The sequence below is a fragment of the Notechis scutatus genome, chromosome 1, assembly GCF_049901735.1.
Source record: "Notechis scutatus isolate UNSWTSFEM ecotype Mainland chromosome 1, rNotScu1.2, whole genome shotgun sequence".
NCBI lineage: Eukaryota > Metazoa > Chordata > Lepidosauria > Squamata > Elapidae > Notechis > Notechis scutatus.
In genome coordinates, this window is record NC_142009.1 from 162,585,267 (window position 1) to 162,597,300 (window position 12,034).

At 43.4% G+C, this 12,034-nt stretch overlaps 1 protein-coding gene across 3 annotated transcripts in view; it reads left to right on the forward strand.

Moving 5' to 3' along the window:
* DRC11 (dynein regulatory complex subunit 11) overlaps positions 1-12,034 on the forward strand; it is a 121,709-nt gene that overhangs the window by 42,760 nt on the left and 66,915 nt on the right. For all 3 annotated transcript variants that reach the window (XM_087949341.1, XM_087949340.1, XM_087949342.1), the window contains exon 5: positions 4,169-4,240. In XM_087949341.1, the coding sequence (XP_087805467.1) occupies positions 4,169-4,240 (72 nt within the window). The remainder of the gene's footprint in view (positions 1-4,168; positions 4,241-12,034) is intronic.

Genomic DNA, 12,034 nt, shown 5'->3' on the forward strand with positions numbered 1-12,034 from the left:
GGTGACCTCACCGGAAGCACTTTTTCGTCAAAAAGATGGCGGCGTACGCTTCCGTGAGCTTTTTCGGGTAGAAATGGCTTTCTACCCGGAAAAGCTCACCGAATGGCCGCCATCTTTTTGATGAAAAAGTGCTTCCGGTGAGCTTTCTACCGGAAAAGCTCACCGGAAGCACTTTTTACCAAAAAGATGGCGGCGCCCAGCAACCAGCGGCCTGGTAAGACTTGTTCCGCGGACCGGGACCGGTCCGCGGACCGGCGGTTGGGGACCCCTGGTCTAAGTGACATTTTCCATATAACAGGTAAGAAGTTCAAAAAAACTGAACTACTTACTGTGTTTCCCCAAAAATAAGACCTATCCCAAATATAAGCTCTAGTCTGATTTTTAAGTGCTTCTAACACTAATTTGGGATAGGGCTTAATAATAAGTCCTAACCCAAAAATAAGCCCTAGTGAAGAGGGTTGGGGTGGTCAGCACAGGAGGTGGCAAGCACATATGGGCTACACACCACAGGTGAGTTGATTACCTGTCCAAGCAGCAGGAGGAGGCAAAGGAAGGGTGCAAGCACACAATCTGGACCTGCTGTGAGGGCTGTGGGAAAGCCAAAGATTGGTGGGCCAGGCAGCGGGTGGCAACAGGAGGCTCATCTTCATGTGGAGGCACTGACAGCTGATGGAGGCAGAGGTATGGGGGGATCCAGGCAATCCGGATGCGCTTCGTGGGCTGCAGGAAAGCCAAGAGTTGGGCCAGAGCAGGCAGGCAGCCAAGTGAGGCTTATCTTTGCATTTCTCGGGTTGCCTGTGGTCCATGCAGCATGGTGGGATCAGCTGCCTTCTGCCTTGCACTTCTGCCTCTGTCTGCTGCTGGTGCCACTGCGTAAAGATGAGCCTCCCGTGGCCTCTTGCCCACTCTGGCCCACTGATTTGGCCCACGCAGCACGTCCAGATTGGCTGCCTCCCCCCGCATCTGAGTGTGCTGACCAAGAGTACAGCAGGCTGTAGCTGCTGCTGGATACCATCATCCCCACTCACTTGCTGCCTCTTGTGCATGCACAAGAGGCGGGACACCTAGCCGGGCTGATCACCCTGAAATTGTGTTTCCCCCCCCAAAAAAGCCCTAGTGTTTATTTTGGACCCCCCAAAATTATAAGACCGGGTCTTATTTTTGGGGAAATAGTGTACCTGTTATACCCGGGGGGGGATTAAACAATCGTTTTAATGAAGCATTATTTTCACTGCACTTGCAGCAACACAGTGAATTACATATTCCTTTAATACTTCTTGAATATGCACCCAAAATCTAGTACCTCAAAATATATGCATAACTCAAGATTCAGGAAACCAAAATTGACAAATGTATAATTGTGTTGTTTTCAGACCTGTTTTCAGAATTGAAGAACCACATAAAAAATAATAAAAATTAATAAAAATATTTATGAGAATTCCACACAAAATTTGAACTAACTTGGAAATTACACTAATTTTAGAGTGTTTACTATACTTCTGAAAAAGAAATCTATTATTACTGGTTCGTTGTACAGTCAGCCAGATGTTTAAACTGAATTTGAAATTTTTATCAACCTATCGACCTTCCCAAGGACCTGGGATAGACAGATGTTGATGTTTGGTAGTGTTAAAGGTATCATTGCAGGATATAAACTGTTTTAGGTAAAGTTGCCATTTGCAATTGACTGATGGTAATTTTGTCAATGCCAATAGTGTTCAAATGGTGCTCCAGTTGTTTTGGGCCAAGGGGTACTATTATTATTGGTACTACCTTTGCTTCCTCTTGCCATAGACATTCTATTTCTATTTGCAGTTCTTTGTATTTTGTTATTTTCTCTAGTTGTGTTTCTTACGTTCTCTTGTCTCTAGGTACTGCTATGTCCACTATCCAGACTTGCTGTCTGTTGCTATCTTTTCAGTTCTGGCTTTGTATACATTTGTTCTTATGGCCTGGTGTACAGCCAGAATTAGCCGCTTTGTCTCTTCCTTCAACTTTCCTGCTCTTAATCATTGCCCGGTCTTGTTATTTATTTTCCCAGCCTAGTAAGCCTGACTCTGGTGGGGAAGCTGGGGATCTGCCTGAAGAAACTAACGAGCCTGTTTTGCCTTTTGCCAGATGGATGACTCCATCATGGGCCGGGGGCTTTTGCCACTGAGCCCCTGGAATTAATTATGGGAAGCCACAATGAGACGTTAATATTTATAGTGGCACCTGGGATGAAATGGCCCATGGTTCTAGGACTTACTAGGCTGAAGTGAGGGAACCCTCAAATAGACTGGAGAAAGGGAACCCTAAGATCACCATGGGGCCTGACAACGCCAGGCAAGAGTGACGAAGAGCAGGAAGGTGAACTGAAAGGGGAAGCAGCAGCTGTGGTGAAAGATGAACCGCCTGAAGGCATTGCCTGAGTATACAGGGACCTGGCCGAGGTTTTCAGTGAAGAGTGCTCGGATGAGCTGCCCCCTCAGTGATCCACAGACTGTGCCATTGAAATCCTCCCCAGAGCTAAGCTACCAAAGCCAAAATTACTCCATAACCCCTAGGGAGCTAGAGGAGTTACACGTGTTCATAGACAAAAACGTAGCCCGGGGCTTCATTCAACCAGCTCAACCCATAGTGGCTGCCCCAGTACTGTTCTGGGTCTCTTCACTTCTGTGTTGATTATAGGGGTCTGAATGCAGTGTGCGTGGAGAATGTGTACCCGCTTCCCCTCATGAAAGGCATGCTGGCCCCCGTCTCTTAAGGGGAAGATTTTCTCCAAACTAGATCTGCGCGAAACCTATTACAGAGTTAGAATAAGGGAAGGGGACGAGTGGAAAATGACTTTTAAGTGCCCTTTGGAGTGCTTCCAGTTTAACGTGCTTCCCTTCAGGTTACAAGGGATTGTATTCATGCAGTTGATCAATGAAGTGCTAGCTGTATGAGGGGGTTTTGGTCTACCTTGATGACATATTAATCTACACCAAAACCAAAGCAGAGCATGTGAGACTTGTCGGAGCAGTCCTAAACAAAAACTCCATGTCACAAAGCTTTACACTAAGTTATCAAAGTTCAAATTCCACAAAGAAAAAAATAGACTATCTAGGCTACCACATCTCCCTCGACGGAGTGGAGATGGACCCAGAAAAGTTGTGAGCAGTTATTGACTGGGCCCCACCAGGCAATTACAGAGCTTCCTAGGTTTTTCCAACTTCTATAGGCAGTTTATTCTGGTGTTTGCTCACATTGCTCTCCCCATCACCAACTTGCAAAAAAACCAAGGCAGGAAACAAACCAAAACATGGGCAACTCTAAAAGTGGACCATAGAGTGCCAAGCGGCATTCAAAAAGCTAAAGAGACTTTTTTCTGCGGAGCTGGTGTTAAAACACCCAGACTTGGAAAAGCCTTTCGTAATCCAGGCAGACACCAGCAATGTGGCTGTCACGGCCATCGTGCTTTGGGGAAATGAGCAGAGGAAATTGCAGCCCTGTGTTTACACCTCAAAAAAAATTAACGGCCACAAAGCAGAGATGGGCTGTCTGGGAGAAGGAGGCTTATGCCATCTGCTGGGCCTTCTTCATTTGGTGCCATTTTCTGGAAGGGGGAAAGATCCCTTTCTAGGTAAGGACTAACCATAAAAATCTGGAAGTCCTTAAAACACTTCATATTGCAGGAATGTTAGGTTGTGCTTCTTTTTTAGAAACCATTGATAAAATGCTCTTTTGTAAGTGTCTGTATATTTTCTTCCAGGGGGAGGCTATGAAAGCGATAGTTCAGGGCTAGAGTAAATAGTAGGGACTTTGGTCTTGGTTGTTTTCTTACAAGTGTGACTTATTTCCATCAGTCTTGCTTTTTAGGTACATGTGTAGGCTCATTTTTTGCGGAAGCAGTTCTCTGTTGTGTTCAATTTGGGTATATTATGTCTATAAAATTGTATGAAAGGAAATAGAAATGTTATAATATTAATTGAATAATAATAAGTCTGCAAATAAGTCAAAAGATCCAACTTAGAATATTCTCCAAATTATTTTATACCATATACTGAGAAGAAAAGAGGGAAATTAGTCTTATTCTGTTTACATAATTTATACAATTTACTTTCAATTTCTTGTTTATTTTTTCCCTTGTTGCAGTAAAAGAAACTGTAAATAGGGCAATTAAATACCTTTTGATTTTACAATACAGATTTGGCGTGGACACACCCAGTGGAAGAAAACTTTGAAAATTAGAGAAGAAGAAATGGTATTTCTAGGCATGGTAAATCTTTAAATGTCTTTTTATTTGAATAATAATTAAATTTAACTCTTGATTAATATAAAATGAGAGTTGAAAAAGTATACTATGCAAGACAGTTGTTAAGAGCAAATCTTTATGCAAAAGAGACAACATGTTGATACTGCAAATTTCTGTATCTGAATCAACTAAGAGTGGGAGCCAGAAAACAGAGTGGCAGTAATGGATCTGGCAAGGTTCTTGGCTCATCTGGCTTTAAAAAAAAACAAACCCTGACATATTAAGTGTCCTTATTTATATAATAAATCATCTCTATATGAATCCACATCAGCTTCCTAAAACTCCATAAATGTTGGCTGACTTAATGCTTTATTTCAAATGCACCCAACCACCTAGAAAGAAAGACAGTATGGGCGTATGGTGAAGGTGCTGGACTAGAAGTAGGAAGACCCAAACTCTTGTATATTCTTACCTTCAGGGATTAACTTTGTGACAGTGAGCCAATTATGCTTTCTCAGCCAAAATCTACTCTGCAGGGATATTGTTGTGAGGGAAACTGGGACGAGAAAGTATAATGTAGGCTACCTTAAACAAAACATAGAATATTAACCAAATAAATACACAGACAAATATGGTAGGGCATTTATATCAGAATTAGAAAGGGTAAGAAGAAGTAACATTACCTATTTGCCTTCTGCTAAGCAGATGTTGCAACTTCCAAAAGGCAGCCTTTTTATGAAAAGCCCATTGTTGATCAGGAATCTGATGAATTTCATGATTGCTCATATGTTAAGATGTGAGGCTAATGTTCAGGCCTCAGTAGTACTTTGAGGTCATGGAAAGTCCCTAAAGAAACCACAGGCATGTGATCAGAACCACAAAAGGCGTGCTTGACTGTTTTTATAATTTCTATATTTCTATACCTTACCTGTTGTGTGTCAGCTTCCTCTTATATGTAACTAAGTGAAAGCAAAGAAATATATAAATGTGTGCCTCACACTGTATTCAAAGTTCCTTCTTAGGAAGGACCTATCTTTATTCAGCTGAGTAAACGCATTGGCTTACCAATACACCTGGACTCTGTCTTTTATTTTACTGAGGCACACTTGTCAATCTGCATAACATGGCATGTTGTCAAAATTTTAAATAATGCCTCCTAACTCAGAATAAAAATACAGGAGGATGACAAGAGATGGATTTAAAAGACATATTGCTTCTACTACTAAAAGGTAGCTGAAGGGAGAGGAGAAGATGGTCAACTGTATATAAATATCTTCTATCAACATGCAGGAGTAGTTTTTGTGCATGATGTTTGATTTTTTTTCATCCTCAACCCTAGAAAGTATGATGATCTTAAATAAAAGAATATAATAATCAGCATTGCTTTGTTAAGTCTTTGTTAGTTACCTAATGTTAGACACTGTACAACTATAAATAAAAGAGTAGTGTTGTATTATATATAAGAGTAAATCAGAGTAAATAGAGAATTTTTTTTCTAATCAGCTGGCTAAGAAGTGCAGGAAGAGCACTATGATAGTAATAGGGGCTTTTAACTAACCTGCCATCAACTAGGAGACAAACTGCACCAAGTGGAGATCAAACAGGTTCCTGATGAATTTAGCAGACACTTTATCATCCAAAAAATAGAGGAGAGAATTAGAGAGTCAGCTGCACTTCATTTAATTCTTACTAATATGGATGAAATGATAAAAGGTGTTGAAGTTGCAGGAACTTTGGGACACAGTAACCATATTATATTGGAATTCAACATAATGGAGACATAAGCAATAGAACGAAGTCAAACTAGTATCTTAGACTATAAGAGAGTTGATTTCAACAAACTTAAGAGAGTGCTTGGGAAGGATTCCATGGATGAAATTCTTAAAAGGGAAAGCAACTCAAGAAGCTTGGGAAACTCTGAAAAATGAAATGATGAATGTCTAGCACAATACCACCCAGTCTAGCACAATACCACTGACAGAAAAAAAACAATGTCAAAAATAATTTTAAAAATTTCTTTCAAGTTTCTTTCAATATATAAATAACAAGATAAAAGTCAAGGAAACAATCAGTTTACTAAAAGGAGAAGGTGGCGTAGAGGTAACGGGTAGCAGAAAGGGGGACTGCTTTCTGTTGCCTGTCACCTTTCAATGTATAAAAAACAAGATAAAAGTCAAGGAAATTATCAGTCTACTAAAGGAAGAAGATGGCATAGAGGTAATGGGCAGCAAAAATGGGAACTGCTTAATCCATTCTTTGCATTACACAAAACTAAAATATAGTCCAACCTAACAAAAACAGTACTGTAAAAGACATGACTCCGTTGGATGCTTCCCCAGATACCACTCCACATGTCAGCTCGGAGGAAGATGAAACAGTTCCAGGCACATCAAGAGGGGAGTTGGTCAGTGGCTCCAAGCAGCTGTCTGAGAGTGATTTGGCTGAAGCACAGCTGCAGCAGGACGGCCCTGAGGCTCCAGGTGGGGAAAGCATGCAGCTGTAGCCCATCAGCAATGAGGAAGAGGAATTGCCTTCTGCACTGATCCAAGAACACGTAGGGCAGAAAAAAGGCAGGAGCAACAAAGGTCAGCCAGATTACTTGTGAGAAGGCAGCCTCTTGATGGGCTGCACCAGAAGTTGGCTATTTAGCACAGCAGACAGATGGAGACTATGTTGGGAAAATGCGCCTGTTTTCTTGCTGTGTGTTCTTGCCTTGAACTTTGGATCGTGTCTCTTCAACTGTTTCCCTTGCATTGCCTTTGCCTGTAGAGATTTGCCTTTGCCTTGAGGACTAATTAGGCTTCATTTGAGTAGCCTGTGGAATTCAATGGGGTTGAGCTGGTGCTGGCTGGGAAATACCAATTCAGCTCGGAAGCCTTAATACAGATGCCTTGCACCCATGGTGTGTGGGGGAAGGACAGCATAAGTTTAGGAATGCAAGTCAAAATAGGCAAAAAAAATAGTAAGAAAACATCTAACCCCATTTCTCTTCTGCTTTTCTTAATGCTGTGATTGCAATGTTTCCTGGCTTTTTTGAAGAGGGTCTGGATGCAGCTTCTTTTGTGTGCAATGGGGAGGTTGCTTATGAAGCTGAGGATCTGGTTTGTGTGGATAAGTTTATGGTAGATGCATGTTTCCAGTCCTCTGTTGTCTAGTCTCTTCATGTCAATGTCGCAGAATGGAAATCTTGTCCATTTCCTCTTCACATATGTATTTGATGCCAGGGAGTATGTTGTTGAGTAGATAGTGTGTTTCTTTAACTAGTTAATGTAGCACCACAACATTAGAAAAAGCAGAAGAGAAAAGGCTGTTTGCTGTCTTTCTATGCAACGGCTATCCAAAAAAACTTTGTATTCAGACAAAGCACCTAAACCACAATGCAACACACAGCCAACCACCTCACAAAAACTAACCCTATCATACACAAAAAGGATGTTGGAAATGACAGCCAGAATTCTCCAACCTCTAGGAATAATAATATCCCACAAACCCACAGCCACATTCTTCTAGGAATTATCCAGAACCAAAGACAAGATACAGAAGGATGAAAGAAGCAATGTAATTTACAAAATTAACTGTAACAATTGCAACCAATTATATGTGGGACAAATATCACATCGACTAAAAACCAGAATAAATGAATACCAGCTGGCAATCAAATGCCAGGTTCCCAAATCCCTAATCTCTACCCACACTGACATTGAACAGCATTAATTTGATTGGAACAATACTAAAATCATTAGCCATGCTATCACCCGCCACACGCATGAGTTCATCGAAGCCTGGCATTTCACAAGCAATTCCATCAACAGACACATAGACCTATAACCAACCTACGAACTCCTCAGAATTCACTTGTACAATCAACCAGCAACAGCACCGACCCTCAATCAATTCATGCAACCAGCACTTCACCTCCCAGTGACCCTCACCTGACATGATGTTGTGGTTCGCCGGCAGCAGGTGCGGACGGCTGAGGCCTTGGAGAGCGAGGACTCAGATGAGGGGCCTGTGTGTGATGCAGGGATGGGGCCAGGACCATCAGGGAGTGGAATGCTGCCTTTGGAGATTGTGGAGGCTGGCAGCAGTGATGCAGAGGACCCCGAGGAGCCTGTGCCAAGTGCCATGTGTGGAGGGCTGCTCTAAGGAAAGAGCAGCTGCAGCAGCACGGGCGACTTGGGAGTAAGGCTGCAAGGTAATGGCCCCTCCCTTAAGAGATAAAAACCAACCTAAGAGACCGGGATTCTTTGCAGGAAGCGAAGACGTTCTTGCACTTCAAGCCTTGTGGACGTTCGGACTATCCTGGTTTGTGTTTGGAGACTTTTTGTTTTTGAATATTTCTTGGCAACTTAAATCTAGTGTTCTTGGCAGCCTTGCACAACCTTGGCAAGGGTCATTCTTATCAGAGACAAATTGTTTTCATAGCCCTTTAACTGTGAATGAACAGAATTCTCATAGAAGCATTAAAAGGTTTTGCTTTTACCTCTGTTTGGTGTTTGTTTCCTTGGAACAAGGTTTGGGTCAGAACACAGGACCTCCCCATCATCATTACAAGACACTCACCTGATGTAACCCACACCTGACCCAGCACAAGACCCAGCATAAGACCCTCATCTCATGTGACCTCCCCATCACAAGACTTACCATACAAGCAGAAAATTATAAGCAGAAGAATACTGACACGAACATCCCCTAAACTCCCCTGAAGATGTTACCTAGCCTGGTAATGAAATGTTCAGAAACCAACCCACAAGCTCGGAGAACCAACCTCCACCCTCAACTCTATAGTATACATTTGGAAGACTTAGATGGTATGGGCACATGGTATGCAGTAAAGAAGACTTGGTGGCAAGAACATCCATGCATCTGGACCCTGATGGTCAGTGACCCCATGGCATGTCCAAGAAAAAGTGGATGGATCGCATCAAGGAGAATATGAAATATGTAGCCGTTGCCCCTGATGGAGACGGCTTTGCTAACAAGCGGCCCCTGCCATAATGTGGGAATAATTCTAGGAAGAAGAAGCCTCTATAGCAGGAGTGTCAAACACGATTTCATTGAGGGCCACATCAGAGTTGTGTTTGACCTTGGGGGCAGGGGTGGGCATTGCCAAGGTGGGCATGGCCAGCTTGATATCACTCATGTTGACGGTGCCTGTGGTGGCCCCAGCGCTCTACCAAAGAAAATGAAAGCTCCATTTCCGATAGCGATGGCCTCCTGCAACCCTCTGCCAGCGAAAACGGAGCTTGGGAGGGCCGTGTGCAGCCCTCCTGTGCTCTGCTTTTGCAGGCAGAGACAACATGGGCTGATCCTTCACTGTTTCCATGGCAGCCCCAGGGGCCAGATCTAAGCAGCCCACAGGCCTTGATTTGACACCCCTGCTCTGTAGTATACATTAAAATAGTACTGTGTAATTTGAATAGTTTATTATCACTTAACATCTCCCAAATGTTCTCCCAGAGCTACATTTTTACTTCTTCATGGAAACTACTAGAAAAGAGGGAGACAGGTTATTCCATAAGAGAAGACCCTGGTGTAGGATCTCTGTAAATGGAACTCTCTTGGAAATGAGACCTTCACTAGGGTCTCTCTTCCAGATCTTGCTTGGACGGGCAGATTATTAAATATAATCTAATCTCTTAGATATTTTCAGTATAAGAAATACAGGTTTTTATAAGAAATATCAGAAATTTTGTATTAGAGGTGGCAGATGTATATCCCCAAAACAGAATTAGAAAATAGGGAGCTTTGATTGAAATAAACCCAAATTTGCCACAGTGACATTGAAATTATCAGAAAGGGAAAGAATACTGCGCCTGATTTATAAATCAGCATTAGAAGGTACACATGTAGTTCCAACCATCCTGGTGGGATCAGTTATAAAATATCAGCATGATTCAAGGATTTAGTTAAAATGTACTGGTAGTTAAATCCTCATTTTTGTATGAGAATTGCCTATTAATTGACTTAATATGGAAAATAAATTACTTGGTTTATGTCTGCTGAGCAAATGAAGCTGTTTTACACAGAATCAGCTATATGAGGCTGTCTGCATTAATTGACAACAGTAAAAAGTCTCAGACAAAGGTATTTCCTAGCCTTGAAGTAGATACTACTTATTGAACATATGATTCTTTGTGTGCAAACAAATCTTCTACTATTGATCTATGAATGCCATATGAACAGAAAGACAGTTCTAAATCAAAATAATGTATAAGGAGCTACAATGGGGTAGTGATTAGAATGTAGTATTGTAGGCTAACACTGCTCACTGCCAATTCAGACCGGTTCAAGGTTGACTCAGCCTTCCATCATTCCGTGGTCGGTAAAATGAGGTCCCAGATTGTTGGGGGCACTATGCTGACTCTGTAAATCTCTTAGAGAGCGCTGTAAAGCACTATGAAGTGGTTTATAAGTCTAAATGCTATTGTTATAATAATAATAAATGAATCTGCTACATATCATAGTAACTATCTTTTTGTTTGAGTTAAATGAGGTATGTGAGCTCTCGGTATCATTTACAGAATCTTTAAGAGTTCCCAAGTAAGAAACTAATGTAGAATATGAAATCATTCCTAATTGAAACACTGAAGGTAAAATAAGAATTGGAATAGGAGAAATAAAAACAGCAATCTTCTAAGTACCGTATTTGCCGGCGTATAAGATGACTTTTTTGCCCTGAAAAACATGCCTCAACTTGCGAAGCCCCTTCAAGCCCAGCCGAGTCTCTCTTCCTCCTCCTCCCACCCACCCACCCACCCACCCTCCGCCCGGCTCGGGCGCTTGAGGCCAATCTGGAGGTGGGGTGGGGGTGGAGCGGAGAGTCTCTGGCGGGGCCGCTTCTCCCAGCTAGCCCCGAGCCGCGTAATGGCCCGGGGAGTGGGGGGAGAAGGTGGTGGGGGTGGACTGTGGCACCCCTCCTTCTGGGCAGCGGGGCGGGGGCGGCAATTTGCTCCTCCCGCTTCTCCTCCCTCTTTGAAAGACCGGGAGGGCTGTGCTTGGGGCGGGGGTGTCCTCGGGAAGTTCCTGATGGGACCCCGCTGGGCAGGGCCACCCGGCTCCCGAGCTGCTTTCCAGGGTCCCCTTGGGAAGAAAAGGGTCCGGTGGGCGGTGGAAGAAGGCGAGCAACCTCCTCCCGCCCCTGTCCCGTCCCTCCTCTTGTCCCCTCCTCCCCTCCCCGCTTAAGAGAGAAAGATCCGCCTCCCATGCACCGAGCTGCCACCCGGCGCCGCGTCTCCCGGCCAGCGCGCGCTGCGACTTGGGAACCGGCCAAGCGACTTTAAAACCGAGCGGAGGCCAGAGATAGCCGGAATTACCCTCCACACCACACACACACACACACACACAGAGAGAGAGAGAGAGAGAGTTGGCAGCTGTCCATCCCCCACCCTTGGAGTCCCGATGGCACGCACGCTGGGGCTGTCACAAAGAAAGGGAGAGGAATTGAGTGCCAGCCTGAGAAAGGCGAAGCTGCCTCTCTAAAGCATTTTGGTGGCTTTGTAAGTTTGGGGGAAAGGGGCGGGGGTGTCAATCAAGAATTATATCCAGAATACCCCAAGTGTTACAACTTACCTTATTTGCCGCGTATGAGATGACTTTTTGCCCTGAAAAGCATGCCTCCAAGTGGGGGGTCGTCTTTATACGGCGAGTATATAACAAAAACTATATTTTGAGTGGAAATGTTGGGGGCTCGTTTTATACGCCCAGTCGTCTTATACGCCGGCAAATACGGTATTTGTCATCTATTATCCTGATCAAGGCATATAAATGGTCAAATAAAAGTCAGTTGCTATATCCACTTCAGGCTGGATAATAATA